Raw genomic sequence first — 18,402 nt, forward strand, 5'->3', positions numbered from 1 at the left:
AAACAGTAAACAGTATAAATTAGTGAGAAAAACACTCGTAAGATTTATCCAACACAGGAAAGTTTTCTTTAAATATGAATTGTGTCTTTCAATTTATAAAGCCAGTCATCAACTTAATACTAAAGTAAAAAAAGCTGGAAATGTCTAAACATTAGTCTTTCTCCAAGCCAAGTTGACATCCTTAAAAATAACAAAAATACTTTTTAAAAAAATGTTACAAAAACAGAAAAAAGCAGCACAGCCACTAAAGAAGAATTTGTTTTTGCATTTCACTTGATAGATGAATAATTATTTAACCAGCACGTAATTAGAAAAGTAAAACAATAAGTGCAGGATGAGAGCTGAAAATCACTGTCATATTAAAACAACAGTCTTCTGTGACTCAGCTAAAATCCAGCCTAAGAAGCAGCGTTACCTTCCCAGAAAGTCGTCCTGATCAGGGTCTTCATCGAACAGTTCAATCTCCATACTGCTCCCTGAGTGGTCATACACCAAGGCCTGAAAATAAACAAACTGGCATTACTACATACTGCACACACAATACACACAAATGAGAAGGCGTGGCTGCAGACTGGATGGGAACACATTGACTTTGAGTTTGTACTGAGCAGGTCCGCTGCTGGTGCCAGATAAAAACAAGACAATAGATTACATCCAATTAGATGAAGTTACTAATTTCCTGCTGTCAGGAGAAACATCTTGCTCATTCACCTCTTCAACAAAGACAAAGGGAAGGGATCAAATAAATAAAATATGTTTTGGTGGCTCGCAAATCAAACCAGATGAACATGATAAATGTCTAAATCACATCCTAAAAAAATAAAAACTCACGGACAGATTTATCTTTGGTCTCTTTTTTGGACTTTGGTTCAAAATATTAAAGCGTGGAACAAAAAAAAACAACCCATCATTTAGTCTTCATTTTTAGTTTCTTTAAAATGTAAAAAATAAATATTAAATCTTGTCACTATATGTTACATGTTTGTGTATTTTAATGGTGCAGTTAGGGCTGCATGACGTGTAAAATACAGTGAAAACAGCTTTCTTAGCCAAAAATGTGCACCCATTATATTAACTTTGTTAATCAAAAACTCAACAGAATCAGGAGATATTAAATACTGTTATATGTTACGATACAATACAAAATAAAGATGGACAATATTGGACTCTAATCTTGTCACCAGTGACTCTGTGCAGCGTCCTATCAAGCTTACCTCATAAACTTCGTTCCACTTTGGGTTTACGGTGTCGTGGATGACTTTGCTCTGAAAGAGATCCGTCCCAATCTTGATGACTCCATACGGATCCGACTTCCCTTTGACCAGCCCTCCCAGGAACTTGTCCTTACGCAGCAGTTCCTGAGCCTCGATGAAGTGGATTCTCAGGACGCACTGAGGACAGAAAAATTATTATCAGAGCTTTTGAGGGCATCCACTCAGCCATTGAGGAAATCATCCAAATTACAGATTTATTCACCTATTTAACTGATTTAAATTTATAGTTTTTAACAGCTATAATTTACTTTGCTGCATTGTGTTACCTTGGGAATGGGAAAGCGCAGTCTAGCCATCTGGGCCTCTGACACTAGCGGGATGTCGATGCGGTTTGGCAGCACCAGGTAGCTGTAGATGATGTCCTGCAGTAGATTGTCACATAACCCACTGACAGAGTGATGGACGGTGAGAGAAGGAGAGAGGGAGGGGCGGGAGATGAAGAACAAATGTAAGAAATCATTAAAACTGACGTTATATTGTGTTAAAATCTCCAGCTATGCAAAGCGAGGCCCTGTGCATACTTAGGTGTGCTTAGTCATGCTTCTCTCTGGTTCCTGCAATGCATTCACATGATGATTAGTGGCTGAAAAACAAATCTTTACTCATCCAGACTGAAAACAGCCAACAAGTATACCGAGACAGCAGTAAATCCCAGCTGTTGTTTATGCACAGTGACATGGGATACAGATTCAGTACTGTGGTATGTCTAAGTATATGTGACGGAGTCAGGTGACCATATAGTTAGTCACATATCGGAGCCACACCCACAACAAGCACACGACTCGCTGACTTATAAATAACAAATTCTGAACGATGCATGGAAATAACCCTCAGATTCACAATTTGGACCCAAACTGACAAAAACGCTAATAAATAAATAAAAGACAAACAACCATCTTTCCTGTGCAGCATAAACACTGCTTTTCTTTGCAGGTAAAGCTGTTCTATGAGCGGAGTAATCAAGACACCGTTTCTGGGAGGAATCATGTTGTTGTTGAATTTCTGAATAGTAAAAGTTCAATCAGCTCCTCTGTATTAATCCAAAATGATCTCTGTTTGACAGCAAACTAAATACCGTGTATGGCTCATCCTTTGATATTTGACCTCTTTCCTCTAGGTGGCAGCAGCATCCTGTGTAAGAACAGCATCGGCTGCTTTCAGAAGGAATGACTTAATCCTCTGGAGCAGCTGATTCTGGGTCAGCTTTACTCTGGCATTTCACATCAGCGCAAACTTGATTTTAGTGTCGACACGCTGATTCCTGAGCTGCTTGCTTAACTACATAACTGCCTCCAGATGAGATTAAGTGGTGCAATTCTGCTGCCAGGCCCATGCTTAAAACACTCAATGAGGTTTCAACACATCCCATCAACCCTATAAAAGGAGCTCGGTTTGGTATTAGACTGAACATTGTGTGTGTGTGTGTGTGTGTGTGTGTGTGTGTGTGTGTGTGTGTGTGTGGTGGCATTAATGCTGCTATTCAAAAAGGAAGCAGCTAGGGGTGACCTCAGGTTTTCCTACTGTTTCGGGGCTAAATGCAAATACTCAGTGAGGAAATATGAGTGCCCTCACGCACAGGAAGAGGTGGGTGGGGCTATCGCAGGTCTGTAGCTCAATCACCACACACACACGCACACACACACATGTGCACACACAAACACACATTTTCTTTGAACTTGCTGAACAAGGATAGCTACATTTCACAGGGTGGAGTTATTTAGAAACCGCAGAGCGTTTCTCTGCTGACAACAAATAGTAAACCACCAGCCAGCAGCAGCACGCCTATAAAGGAGTAGCAACACAGCTAGCAGTGTGCTAACAGCAGCCAGGGCAGGGAGTTGTTGCTCTGATAAGGGCTTTAAATGAAGGAAACTTCAAGAACTTAAAGGGAAAAATCCCCACTTTGGTGCAGACTGACATCACACAACAACAACAACAACAACAACAACTGGATGGACTCTTATAAAGTCTGGGCTCTCTGAAGCAGACTGTGAGACACTCTCACACCTCTGACACTGTGTGACAGAAAAGTGCTGCACAAGCATCAAATCATCAAGAGCATAAAGGCTCCTATCAGCCCTTCATATACACTTTACTGTACACTTACGTTTAATAGCACAGTGATGTTAAAAGGCAACACCGTCGGACAAGAGCAAGAGCCTGGAAGACGTACTATCAGAAGATGCTTTAAACGCTATCTAGCAAACACACCACAACGTTAGCGCGAGACAATTAGAGCTCAGGTCTTAGCGTCTGGGCTGGACTCTGCTGTCTGTTTCTCTGCCAACACTACGTGGTTTTATATTTGTAGTCTTCACAAGTCAAAAATGTCAAAATAACTCTTAATGCCGTTCTCGTAAAAGTGGTAGAAACACCAGAAAAGCCTTGTGTAAGCCTGGTTAAATACTAACCTGAAGTGGTTAATAACCTGCATCACTGATCACGGTTATTAGTCGCATGTTAGCTTATTACATTAACCTCAGTGTGTCAGCTCACATTTGTACAAACATGAAGCATGTTAATGTGCCTTTGCTTTCAGCTGAGCTCTCGCCACCGCTGCAAAAGGTAAAAGCACAAAGTGCAGGAAGCTCACAGGCTGTAAAATTCACTAACATTAACCTTATTAAGATTTAGGATGATTACTCTCTTGTAAAAAATACAAATTGTTAGTTAAAATAAGAAGTTTTGACAATTACTTTTATCTAAGGTTTGCACATTTTGACTTTGCAGGAGAAAATAAAATCTTATAACCTCGTAATGCACCAGAGACACTTTTGACATCACGTTTCATCACGTATCATCGACTTTGGCAGACGAGTTAATTAAAGCGACAACTTGAAGGTCTTGTCTGAAGTTAAGTTATTGTAGGCATAAAAGACAAAGCCATAAAATGAAGCACATGTAGTGATAAAGCTTTCAGTGTCTTTTTCTGCTGAACAATCTGTTTCACTCAACCAAGGGAACAAATTACCACACAGCTGGATCTGGCAAACACATTCGCTCCCTTTAAAATGGAATAAAAGACTTAAAGCTTAGAGACCAAAGACTGCTCCGTGTCCCTAAAGATGAAAAAAAGAATTCCTGTCTGGAAAATCTTCCCACAAATCCAACCAACGTCCCATCTCTGTCTGTGGCGGGTCTCCTTTCATAATAACACAGCTAAAAACATCAACACTTAGAGGGTAAATGAATGGTTATAATCCATTCTGTGATCCTGCGGTTAACGTAATAGTTTGAGCATCAGAGCCCGAGAGCCTGCTCTGGCTGTGTCCGCTGTGATCCGCTGTGATCGCCTCTTTAACATGATTGCGAGTGTTCGGCATGTTTGAGCTTCCAAAACTGTAACGTGGTGAAACTTATCGGAAGCGAGATATTTTCTGATGAAAAATTAAGTGATCTTAGTTCAGCCCGACTTTAATGTTGTGTCAGCTCATACTTGCAGGCAGCTGGGAAAAGAGAAATCATGAATATGTAATGAATACTAAATAAAAAATTATGTGTTACAAGACTTTTTATTTCCCATAAAAAGCAGTTTGCTTTGAATTGCCCAAATTACATTTCTAATTTGTGTCTTTTCCCCCACAAATTAAGAGTTTTCACAGCTATTTTAATAAACAATCCAACTCTAAAGGAACTAATAACTGACCCTGTAAGTCATTCAGGGTCTGATTTCTCCTGTTTTTTTGTTAAACACTAATAGTTTGCAGTTGCTGCAGCTGGCAGCAAGCTGCAATCTTTGTGTCATGTCCAGGTCAATTAATATTTCCATGAGCTCAGCAGAATAAGGAAAATATTCGTGAACGGAAACCAAAAAGGAAAACAAGTCTTCTCACAAAATTTAACAAAACACAGCAGTACAAAGCAACTGGGTTTTATTAAAGGTGGGTAAGCCTCTCTCTGTCACTCACTACATTCTTACAGATTAGGTGCTCTCGACTCCCACAGCATCCAACTGGAACTCATGGACTCTAAATCATCTCAAATAATGTGCCCAGCGATTCTCACAATATGTCATAATAATGCACATCTGGTTTTTATATGAGACGAGGAATTAAGGTTTACAGATCATTAAAACCAGAATGAAATATTTATCATGCTCAACAACTTCCACAGCAGCATGAGCGCGACACAAAACACTCTGGTATCACGGTGGGTGACAACGCCTCCAACAGGAAGAGAACGGTAGGTGCGTGTTTGCATGTGTGTGCGTGAGAGAGAGATTAACTCCAACATGACACAGTTTATGTGAAACAAATAGCCTCAAACATGCAGTCACGGTGTTACGATGGCTCATTGGGACAGCAGTTATTCCTCTATGATTCATCACTGCCTGTGACAGTCACCACTTTTGAAAAAATTCAATCAGAAGACCAAACTTCTCTATTTGACTTTAGCCGTCTTGTTCTCCCATAACAAACCCTTGGCTGCAGTGTGGGGATGCCGGTCTCTTTGTTGAAACTGAACCGAACTTAAAGAATGTCTCCTGCTTTCGTAATGCAAATAATTGTCAATCCAGCCTGTAACAATGCATGACATCCTCATAAATCACACAGCAGATTTTATTTATAAATAATTATCTGCAGGTACTTACTTGACACCAGGAATGTCCAACATATTTGTGAGCCCAGTCCAATTGATGTCCAGCAACTGAAAAACAGACAAATACTACAATTTAGACTTTATTATTTAGATTTACTAAAAAAAAATTAGAAGAAGATGAGAAAACAGCAAAAGGCCAATTGGTATTTTTAAAACTTCAATGCTTTCTGATGAAAATGCGATGACAGAGAAAGATATTACATTTTTAGACTGGATTTTTGAAGGTTTCAGAGATCGGCAAGTCGGAGGATTTTCAGGAAATATGATTAAAAATTCCCTCTGCACTCGCATTTTATACTGCTTTTAAAAAAAAGCTTTTTGTGCCATAGTAAATGTTAACATTTTAATAAAATTTGAAAATGTGAATGAGTCAATACCCAAATATAATCTCAGCAAAACCACAGACTTATTCTTTTTTCTCCAAATAATAAACCAGACAATTTTCAACTATATGACAATTCTTAACGGGATACTTTTATTTTCCATTTCATACAGATGTTGAAGCCAGATGTTGAAAGCATGTGCTTCCAGAGTGCAGTAGATAACGCTTGATAGGTCGCTAGTTTGACTCCAGCTGGAGAGACATATCCCCCTGGGGAGGGGGGGTCACATCAGGAAGGGCATCTGGTGTAAAACTGCCAAATCAAATGTGTGACAAGGCAGCAGCCCGAAGCAGCTCGATGCAGACGGTGAAATAATAAAGAGTCTCTCTGAGATCTTCTCCTGCATATTAACAGCTCCTCACTGAGTCAGCAAAACACAGATGGGAACGGCCAAGAGCCGAGCTCTGAATTCAGTCGATATAATCGATACGGATGCTTCCCGTGTAAATGCAAACAGCACTGACTGCGGGCATTACTTTATACTAACAAATAATTAGCTGCAAGACATTAAGTCTACATTATAAAGGCTAATAAAAGAAATCCAATTTCATCAGAACACTTAACAGTAAACTCCTGACAAACTCCTGACAAACAGTGAACTTCCTCTTACTCATTACCACAAAACAAACAGTCAAGCTGGTTTAAATCCTTATGTTTCTGCTTTTTAGCCATTTCCAACAGTCAGGAATGAACTGCTGCCGACTGAGCCAGAGAGGCCAGACTATCTTCTGCACAGATCTAACCTGGGTACGATAGACTGTGTAGTAAATGTCACTTGCTGTAAATGTCTCAGGAACATGTTGCACTGTTTGAAGGTGTATTACTGCTAATGTCACAGTTACTAGTCATTTTTATCCAGAAAATTATACGGACACAGATAGCATCTGCACAACAGGAAGTTCAAGCAGTGTGTTTACATGTGGGACGTTTAGACAAAACCATATATGTCAGTTGTTAGCCTAACATGGTGTTTGTATGCTAGTGTTTTTCTATGATGGGGGATAAAAATGCATGAAAGTTTCAGATGAGTCAGACTGATTGTACGGAACAGTAATTACCACTATTTACACTACAAAACTTTCTTATCTTATTTAAGATAATCTGGTAAATATGAGCCGGTCAGCTGCACAGAAACAACAGAGCGAATAATGCAAACAGAAACTTTATCGAAGGCGGTGCTATTTAATGTGTTTTTAATGACACAGCAGGTTGCTAGCGTGCTCCCGTGATGAAACCCAACATGCAGGCGGGAACATGTTCTCGTCATACACCAACTGATTCCACAAGAGACTCACAAAGGGCGTTAACCAGGACTCTCAATTCAGAAAGAGAGCTCAACATGGATTTCTAACCCAGTTATGAGGCTTTTGTACTGGAACTTTAACTGAAGTAATTAACCTCTTCGATTCTAACCCCACATTCCTGACACGCCCAAGTAAAGGTAGGAACTATGAAGCCAGTGGTAGTACTTGTGTGTGTACACTCACATGCCTGCTTATTCATGTAATGATCTAATCCTCAAATCATGCAGCAGGTCATACAAGTCAGCTTTAGTTAGACAGATGGGAATGAATCTGTTGTTATGATGGTTGGTTAGAGAGGGGTGTCAAGATGTCATTACTAATGATAACCTCGATAAAAAGGAAAATGTCCTCACACAACATCAGTAACATCAGACGTCAAGATGGATGCAATAAAAGAGCAGAAGATATGTTGGAGTTTAACCCGTCATCCAGGAACAGACATTCAAGGCTGCAGCGAGCACAGGCTTACCAAAGCTGGACAGCTCAAGACTCGACAGGTAGAGGTGGAGCAGCTGTAATGGACTTATGTGATGGCACACTTTGGTCTCTTTAATACCAAATAATGATCTGGATGCCACACCCTACCAAAACATTAATGCAGACACTGTGAATCTCATTACGGCCTAAATTTACTCCTGTTGTTTGCTGTCCAGTTCCAGGAGGACTCTGATCCATCCATCATGAAAAAAAAAAATACAAACAGTAAATGAATCCATTAATTTACAACTGCTGCGCTCTAAAATGTATCTGTGTAGCACTTTTAATTAAAACTGAATAAACAGATCAAATTACATAAAGGAGACGTGAACAGGCAGGATCACGAGTTTCTTCTTAAAGGTATCAACAGTGTCTAAAGACTTCAAGTACAACAGATCCAAGTTCTAACTCGGACCCACAACCTCCAAAACAAGCCTCTTTAGTTCTTAATCTGGACATAGGTACTACAAACATCCATCAGCTGACCTCAGAGACGTAGCAGTTACATGATAGGGTTGTTACACAATCCCATCGCACACCTGGAATTTAATCAAGGCGCATCATTTGGAAACCACTGATCTAGAAACCTGATTTTTCATAGAGTAACAAGTTAAATTTAGGGGAAGAACCAGTCTCTGTCCTCAGTTTTTCGGGGCGACAATCAGCTGACTGATAGTTAGTGTTCACTATCACACAACTGCACTGCATTGCACAGCTCGCAGGACAATGCACAAGTACCTCGGGCTGTGGGTGGACAACAAACTGGACTGGTCATGCAACACAGAGCACCTATATAAAAAAGCCCAAAGCCGACTGTACTTCCTCAGGAGGCTGAGGTCTTTTGACATCTGCAGGAAGTTCCTGAGGATGTTTTACCAGTCGGTGGACTGGAGTACTTTTCATGCTGTGGTGTGCTGGGGGAGCAGCACAGCAAAGAAGGACTCATCCAGGCTGGAAAAACTGATCAGGAAGGCTGGCTCTGTGGTCGGCATGAAGCTGGACACTCTGGTGTCAGTGGCAGAGAAAAGGACACTAAAAAAATTGCTGGACATTATATGGACAATGCTGGGCATCCTCTGCACACGGCCATAAACAACCAGAGGAGTCTGTTCAGTGACAGGTTGCTTCTCCCAAAGACAAAAACCATCAGACTTAAAAACTCCTTTGTCCCACACGCCATCAGACTGTTTAACTCCTCTCTGGAGGGGAGAGGGAGGGGAAAAGGGAGGACAAAGGAGGGGGGAACAACTAAGCTGTAGTGCCTCTTCACTGTGCAATACTTTTTGTTAATAGTCAACGGTGCAATAGACTTCAATACTTGAAATGTGCAATTCCCTTGTATTCTTATTCCTATTTATTCTATTTATCCCTTTCATATATTTTATTTATATACGTCTCTGTATTTATATATGTGTATATATATAATATTCTGCTCACGCTCTGTAACTTCTGTCGGTGTTGTGCTTTTGGAAACCGAATTTCCCAGAGGAACCCACCCGAGGGATTAATAAAGTCTTATCTTATCTTATCTCTCTTATTAAGAAACTGTGAAAAAGATTATAAAATAGGATTAAAATGTGAAATGTTGGCTAACATTGATACAATGGAAGCAGACGAGTAGCAATGAGGGAAAACTGACGTGAGAAAATTCTAGCACAGAGTAAGACATACATACATACATATAACAGGAAATGAGTCATAATAAAAGCAACAATACTACGCTTTACTAACGTAAAACTGAATCAAGCAATAAATGCATTAAATATCACAAATTATACACCTAATAAGACTTCAAAGGTGTGCGTCTTTTCTTCTTTTGAGAGTTATTACCATAAGAGACAAACGATTTACAGCAACGCATGTCTTTCTGTGGCCTAGTTAGCTCTCTATGTAGATCATGGTGGACCACAACACTGCTCTGCCAGGCTGGCACAGGAAAAGATCGAAGCAGCTGGGGGATTTCAAAGAACACATTAGAAATGAATGAAATCACAAAAAAAAGAACAAAAGATTCAGTGGTGTTTTTTTATTTTGAAAATCAAAGTATAGACACAGTCTGCAAACATGCTAAACTGCTCTCTGCACTGGCTGATGAGGTTATTTCATTATAGTTCATTTTCACACCACAACTGATTTGAGTGTCATCCAAATGCTGTTTGTGGGTTTCTATGCAGGCATCAGGCTGTAGGTTTCACTCTGAGTGAAACCTTCAGCGTAGTGTAAGTGGAAGGTTACTCGTTTATCTTTATTTTATGAATGCACAAAATCTGGACTGGATATTGAAAAGCTTTCATTTGTTTCTGCGTGTCTGCAGTTTGGAGTAGTTTCATGCTTGCTGTGCCATCCGTGTGTTTAGCGTGTTTGCAGTAGTTTATGTTGATCCTCGCTGGCTTCTCCCTTCCTCTCTCTCACTCTCTTTTCTTTGCTATTTTGGCTTCATAACCTGTTGGACAGGTTGTTTTGCATTAATATCATCGGTTGCCATCGACTCAATTAAAAGTATCTTCATTACATCAGCCTCCTTTCTGCTCCACTCCACATGAACAGTGGAAGTGTTTTCAGTTTCTCTATGAGTGAAACTGAAAATAGAGAAAACAAAACTTGTGCCACCATAAATGTCAGCAATGCAGAGACACCAACATGAAACAAAATTAGCACAAATAATTCAAGTGAATTCAAATTATATGCTTTCTTTACTGCATTTATCATGTTCCAATTGTTTTTTTGTTCATTACCAAATAAATACACATTCAGTAAGCATAGTTATTGAACTAATTTCTGTGTGTTCATTTAATTTTAAACAAGTTAAATCTGATTACAGATGACCTAATCTCCACTCTGGGTAAACGCTGCACAGGCCAGATTGGGCAAGTGGAAGGAACTTATGGATGGATGATTACTGACAGACACAGCATTACAGAAATAAGAAATACTCCCTGTCTCCTCTTTAAAATGAGGAATTCAGCTTATTTTTCCGACACTGGTTTTGGATCAGATAGTTTATGTTGGCAGACACCCAAAGCCACGGTATCAGCTTCGGACTGAAAAAGTTTCTTCACGTTTCTTCAGTGAGGTGTTTGTGTGAAGTGTGAGAAACAGCTGCCCTTATTTTCATCTGATCGTAAGATGGTGTCTTACTAACCACAACTTACTGTGTGGACGCTGCTAAGCTGTTATTTTGGGTATTAAAAAAAAAGATGAAGAATACAACGTCGCTCAGTTTCTTGCGCTACAAAAAACTAAGGACAGCATCACTACTAAGGTTGGGTGATTGGACGAATACATCGACTATCGATGATAGGCTGAGCCCTTCACCGATCGTTTTTACAAAAGCGATTTATTTATTTATTTGCCCATGAGTAAGTTTGCTAGTAATGTTGGTTGAAGCTAAGCAAAGCAGTCAATGGAAAAAAAATTAATAGTGCTGTTTTAACGGCACCCTCTTCCAGCTGCAAACAAATGCACCCTCTGCAGAGTGCGCCCAGATGCAGCAGCAACACATGCACTCATACATATAACAGAAAGAAAGAAAGGCAGTAGGCTATGTTCAGAAAAAAAACAAAAACATTTTAGTTAAATAAAAAAACAAAAAACAAAAAACACAATGGTGGGGAGGGAAACAAGGAGAAACGGGCTTCTTTTTTCCACTATAACCGTGTTTACAGGCTGGTCCAGTGTTTCTGTGTTTTACACACTCGATCAAACAACAAATACAAAATTAAACAAAAAGTAAGTTAAAAATCAAAATATCTCTTCCAGCGAACATAAAAAATAAATCTCTGAGGTAATGTTAAGTCTTTTGTGCAATTTGGCGCATCTCAATTAAAATTTTTTTTATAAAAAATATCCAAAAAGTAGCTTTATTAATACTGAAATAAACAAGAAAAGAAGGTAAAATATTCCTTTCAAACAAAACTTATAAATTCTAAACTTGCAAATCAGTCCATGCATAATTACCACTGCGCTAATATATCGCCTATCGTCGGTTATTGGACAACTGATGATTGTTGGTTGGAAAATTTTTTTACACGTCGCCTAACCTTAATCACTACCCACACTTTCTAGCACATTTACATTCTCATAGCAGAGAAACACATCAGTGATTTTTACTTGTGCTCAAAAGAGCCCAGTAGTGTAAATTTGATTCATTCAAAGTAAAAACTTCTGCTGAAAGCTATAGAAGCAAACAGTTCAAATAATTCATAGCAGATAAATACAAATACTGTCTGGTATCATGGTTTATGACTTCAACGAAACCATACAACCACCACAATCTTTTGTCCTGTTATGTCAGGACAGCCAAATTTAGGGTGGCTGTTATTTAAAACTGCTGTGTCATTCAAACTGCTGTGTCAGAGTGCTGTCACTCGAGGACCTGTTTGGATGGTTTGACAGATCTACATGTAAAACCAGCCTTAGAGTTATGCTGGACAGGTCTGATGCCACTTTGGTCACCATGTGGCTCGTTTAAATCTCACTGCAGCCGTCAAACACACTCCCACTCCTGTTCTCCTCATGGTCAAATGTGACAGATTACCATTTTTTGGCTTAATTTACTGATGCTGACCGACGTCCATATAATATCACCAATATCTCACAATACTACATTTTTACATTTTACAGTTTACAACTTCTCTACACTTTATTTGCCGTTTGGTTGGGTTTAGGCTTTCAATGACATCGCTGTAGCTACTGTGAAGTGCATGCTAAATGATGTGATACAGTTACTGTATTCGTTGTTACAGTTACTGAAATGTCTGCTGCACTTTATAATAATTTTTTATAGTAAGAAAACTGATCAATTCTGTTAATGAGCCAATTTCAATCAAGTTATATTAAATTATGTGTCCTAAACATAGAGAGTAATTGTAATAAACAGTTACTTTATACAACTGCAGTGTTAACCTGCTCACAATGTCAGATGCTAAAACAGCAACATTACTAATAAAGTCTGCTTTATTATTTGAACATTCATGATGTTTTTGATGTTTCTATTATGTATATATATTCTCCTGATAATACAACACTTAAAAGAAAATCGATCTGGATAAAAGTGGTGCATCAACAAACCCTGCCCTGTGCAGAGTCGTGCGATGAATACAAACTGTTAACCCGATAGAAGCCTCAAACTTGCCCCTGATGAAATCAAAAGCACAAGACACACCAGAATAGACCAAAACACAGAGTTGGCTGGTGGTTGATACCAACTGACACCAATGCTCAGTTTCCTGATTAGCCGCATTGTCAGAACACAGCTGTCACGCCTGGAGCTAAGCAACCTGTCACAACACAGCTGCGGCACACAGGGAGGAACGGGAAGGAGAAACAACAACAGTGAAGACATATCAGCAACGTCACGCTCGGTGTGACGAGTTGGTTTATTTGTGGCAGTACAGCAGCAGGTAACCGTCAGTGTGAGGGTTGTTATCGACCAGGTATAATGATAACACCACAACATACCATCTATAGCTGTGGAAGCAATGCTGCTAGTCTGAGTCTGGAAGCAGAACTGAGAGACACTTTTAATAAGCCAGGAAAGTTCTTTACTACTACCATCACTCAGCAGTTTAAGTAACGATTCCAGGAAATACATATTAATTAAAGGTATTTATTGCAAATTTTCCCAACTGATAAATCTGATTCACAACACAACAACAGAAATCTACCCTTTGACACGAGGCACCAGCCAATCACAGGCCTTTATTGGATGTCTTTCAAATGTAACTATCCTGACAGAATCTGTGAAGATTTATTTATAAAATCTGGCATTACTATGAACTAACTTAATATTTAGCTATATCAAAAACAGAAGTACACAAAAACCTCCTGGGCTGCCTCACTTTTAGTTGACTCCGGTTAAAATCAACAATCAATCATTGCATTACATGCGCAGACGCAGACCCATGCTTCAGGTGAGAGGTGGTTAAGACAGAGAGGGAAGAGAAACCTGCACAGTGGGCGGGATTTTCAGATTCTCCAATTATTTCTTTCTTATTTTCCTTTTTCTGTTCTCTTTTTCATCTATGATTATTACAGGTAGCAAATATTTCCTCCTAAATTTCAACTGTTGGTCAAATTTGAAACCCGCCACACGCTGAAGGAAACATTTCTCTGCTGTCGACAACTGCTAATCAAAGCAGCATGCATATAGCTAATACAGCTCAGCCAAAGAGGTGTGATTAACACTTGCATCCTGTCACAGAGTTACAGTCATGCAACTCTCATCACAGGTAGCTGCGTGTTTTATCTGCAGAGTCACACAACAGAAGGCAGATGCAGCAAAACAATAGTTCTTACACAGAACAGCTTATTTGAATAATCAGGTCACTATTTCTTGGAAAGAGACACAGCTGTTGAGGGTTTGTTTGTTTTTTCCTCTTTAAATACGATTGTTGTACCAGATTGGTGAATGTCATCAAGCTCCATGATCATGGCCTGAGGGCAGGCGTCATCTCTGGAACTGGGCAATTTATAGCAAAATAATAAACGAGGATAAACGACACTACAGAGCAGAACACAAATTTGGCGAGTGATCTGTTGCTTTGACTTACAAAATTACACTGTGTAAATTCACAGGTTACATATTACTACACTCATTACATCCGGAAGTACAATACAGCTCAATCAGGAAGGATTTAAATGATTTTTAAAACATCCTGAAAAGGAAAATGATTCAAATGCCTTAAGAGGTGAAAAGCTTCCTGACAGACAGGATCTGACCTTATATACTTGAAGTGAACACTGCGTATGAGTGTTTGGCTCCTTGCCCTAGGACATCTCTATAATAAATTATTAAGGAGGTCAGTTTCTAAGCTGAAGTCCTACAAATACATTTTACAAGAGACATAACGCTGATGTCACAATGTCATAATAAATGTGTCAGCAGTCGCCCTTTTTTTGTTAGATCCTTTGTGGTAAGAGATTAGAAGAGGGACCCTGTCAGGGTACTTCACACATATGCAGGTGATATAAATGATCTGACAGACTTAAATGGTCTCTCTCCAATTCTGCACAAAAACATCTAAGAAAATCAAGAATTTGATTTCATTTTCTGGCCTAATCTGAAAATCTTTTTTGTTTGATGCATGTTCCATGTCAGCAAAGATCTGCCTGAGCTCTCCACACCTTGTTTCACAGCAGACGACAGAAGAGAGATAAAATCACTTGTAACCGCCCTGACTTCTTCCTGGGTTACCTCTGAACCACAAGCTTCAGCGTTTAGTTCAAAACTCCACAAAAGCCTCCTCCTACTCATTTCAGACTGAAGACACATGTTTATTGAGACAGGGGCAATTTCACATTTCTATTTGAAGATTATGATAGCAATTATTTTTCCTCTGAGTGCCACCATCAAAGCCTGAATCTAGAAGGGGGACGTGTTGAAGCACAGGAAGGAAGGCAGCAGTCAAAGAGAAGGAATGCACTGATAAAGGAGGGCTTGAGGTAGGCTGCGTTCAAGAAGACTGAAGAGAAAAGCGCTGTGGTAGGTGGCAAAGTGTACAGTACCAGCAGGACCATCATCGGGCAAAGAAAACCAATAAGATCTCAGTGATAACAGCTGGTACCGGTATGCTAGAATTCTGCAAGTTATTAGCTCAAAGTTTGAAAAACGTGTGCGTGTGTTTTCATGTAAAAAGCTCCATCTTCCCCTTTTTTGAACTGCAGATCAGGGCGTAACGAAAACAAAGCATTTTGGGACTCGTTAATGTAAAAATCTGACCAGAAAACATAATGGAAACAACAAGACCTGAAAGCGTTTCAGAGGATATTCTCTGTTGCGAGAAGCTGCCCAAAGTTAAAGTACTCACAGGTTTCTTGAGGAAAAAGACAGAAAGGGCTCCGATCAGAGGGATGTCCCCCAGCAGCGGCTCCATCACCACTCTCATCACTCCATGAAGCTGAACAGAAAAAAAGAAAGAAACATCACAAATAAGTCTTCTGTTTTTTAGCCTGTGATGACCCCCAGGTCCAGTTTACACTGATGAGCCCTAAAAACTTGGTTCTGTTCATCTGACGTAGCGTTCTCAGTGGGACAAACGTTTCATCTCTGATCCAAGTGACTTGCTTTCTGGTTGCGTTCAGACTGGACCGCACACATCACAGATAAGTTTACCCAAATTATTGCTTCTGATCACAGCCTGCAGGACCATCTAATCTTTAACTCTATTTTTTTCTTCCCCTCAATTACCTGTTAAGCCTCAGAATCCAGGTCAGGGAAAAAAACAAGAGTAAGACTGTTTGTTTAATCTTTAAGTTTGATTGCTTCCCTGTAAAAATCCAACAGGGTTACAGCCGTCACGGCGTATTATTGGCTACTGAGAGATAACAGACTCGTTTTAGAGATCTACAAAGTCCAGCTTAGGTGAATGGATGGGTGGGGATAAGAAGTCACAGGATTATCAGTCAGGAGACTGTCTTTCTTCTCCTGTTTGTGTTTTGCATTCAATTTGACTTTTTTCCACTCACAGCCCGCGATCCATCACAGGTTACTGTAATGTTTAAAGTAGAGAGAAAGTGATGTTTTCTTGTTACTGTTTTGCTGCATTGCAAGAAATAATGACCAAAATCCACCAGCAACAATGAATATTGTGTGAGGACCCATTAGTTTGAGTAGAATCTGACCAATTATGTGGTAAAAATTTAAAAAAAAATTGCCAGTAAAATGACAAATGTGACCTTAACAGTGAACATAAATTGTGCAACGACCCACTAAGAGACAAATTTGATTAAATTCTGACAAATCCTGTTGAAGGAGCATCGATTATTTCAAACTGTGAGTCAAAAATCTGTAAAATACCAAGGAATAATGTCTGTATATAGTTTTTTTTTACCATATATACAGAGTCTTATTCAGATTTCTGTTCAACCGTGAGGTGTGGGTGGTGGTTGGGTGTATGTAATGTTATCCACACAGAACAGTGGAACAGCAGCTCAAAATACACGGTGGGTGAAAGAGGGAAAAAGAACCAGTGAGTTTATTTCCCACTTCCTGCAAGAACGCAAAATATAACTAGATAGGCTGTACTAACGGGAAAGTGCAGACTCACATATACTGTAATCATTAAGCCTACTGTAATCCTAATTTTGAGGACCGAGAATGAAGAAAGAGTCTGCAACACAAAGTGAATGTTTCTTTATTTTGGATGCAGGTTTCTCAGAGGCTGCAGTGACTCAAACCTCAGATATGCAGACTGGCCGTCTGTAGCACCAAATTTGGTTGTAGCTTGCTCTGAGTAATCAAATACCAGCATTTTGCACATCGAAACGGGCGTGCAGCGGAAAGACTGCAGATAGCCTCTTGTTTATGCCACTTTCCGTCCTGTAGCTCATTTCTCCCTGAAGGAGGATGCTTTAGAAGTCATGTGCAGCTGATAATGTTCTATCAGAGGCCCACTGGGAGGAAGAAGATACCTTTTTAAATAAAAGATGTGACAGCAAAAAAAGAAAAGAAAAAAAAGAAAAAAAAAGTCGACAGCCAGCGAGTAGAGAAGCGTAAACCCGAATGACTCATGAAGCATGATAAGCTCCCAGTTCACATCTTCTCCATTTAAACTACTTATTCTTCAGCAGCCTATGAAATGCTGACACGGGGACTGCAGCTCTACAATCTGAGCCAAACACAAAAGGAAAACATCGACTGGGCTTTGTACACGTAGCCATTTCTCCCTGTAAATCTTTGGGTCCTCTCCTCTCACTTTCTCTCCCACTCTGATCTCTGGACAGCAAATATGGTCTGATCCTGTGCCAACAGCTGAGTGGATAACGTCTCTTTATCAGTCCTGTGTAAACACATGATGCAATTAACTTTCTCCGCAGAGGTCAGTACTTGATGTAGAAGTCACCGCTGTGGTACAGTGTGTGTTTTTAAGGTTTTCATTCATTTGTTTTTTTAGAAACCGTTACTGTACTGTTACTACTTCTACTACCACTAGGACTAGTTCAAGGATCAGTACTTGAATAACAACTTTATGTCAGTTAAATCAGCCACATCATTTATTAGGGAGAATTTCCAGACATTCATTTGTTCCTGGCACCTAAAATTTACTATGGAAAAAAAAATTTCTAAGGCTCTGAGACTCCAGAAATCCACAGTGAGAACCATTAACCACAAATGGACAAAACACAGAACAGTGGTGAACCTTCCCAGGAACGACCATCCGCCCAAAGTTACTGGATGAGTCGTCATTGTACTCCAAGGGAACAGTGATGACTCATGCAGGAGGTCTCAATAAAATAAATAACATGACTGATTTCTTGTCTCAGCTTTTGCACTTTCAGTTTTCAGACTATTGAATTAATGGACTTGTAGTTTTGGGTACAGCTGTGTGGAGGTTAGCACGGTCACCTTACACCAAGGAGGTTTAA

General features: G+C 39.6%; 1 protein-coding gene across 3 annotated transcripts in view; it reads right to left on the bottom strand.

The window, feature by feature from the left end:
- esyt2a (extended synaptotagmin-like protein 2a) overlaps window positions 1-18,402 on the bottom strand; it is a 52,491-nt gene that overhangs the window by 13,978 nt on the left and 20,111 nt on the right. For all 3 annotated transcript variants that reach the window (XM_031754371.2, XM_031754369.2, XM_031754372.2), the window contains exons 7-11: window positions 15,846-15,935; window positions 5,866-5,921; window positions 1,541-1,661; window positions 1,215-1,391; window positions 416-498 (exon numbers count right to left, since the gene is read on the bottom strand). In XM_031754371.2, coding sequence (XP_031610231.2) covers window positions 416-498; window positions 1,215-1,391; window positions 1,541-1,661; window positions 5,866-5,921; window positions 15,846-15,935 — 527 coding nt within the window. The remainder of the gene's footprint in view (window positions 1-415; window positions 499-1,214; window positions 1,392-1,540; window positions 1,662-5,865; window positions 5,922-15,845; window positions 15,936-18,402) is intronic.

This window comes from Oreochromis aureus, linkage group 18 (genome assembly GCF_013358895.1).
Source record: "Oreochromis aureus strain Israel breed Guangdong linkage group 18, ZZ_aureus, whole genome shotgun sequence".
NCBI classification, from domain to species: Eukaryota; Metazoa; Chordata; class Actinopteri; order Cichliformes; family Cichlidae; genus Oreochromis; species Oreochromis aureus.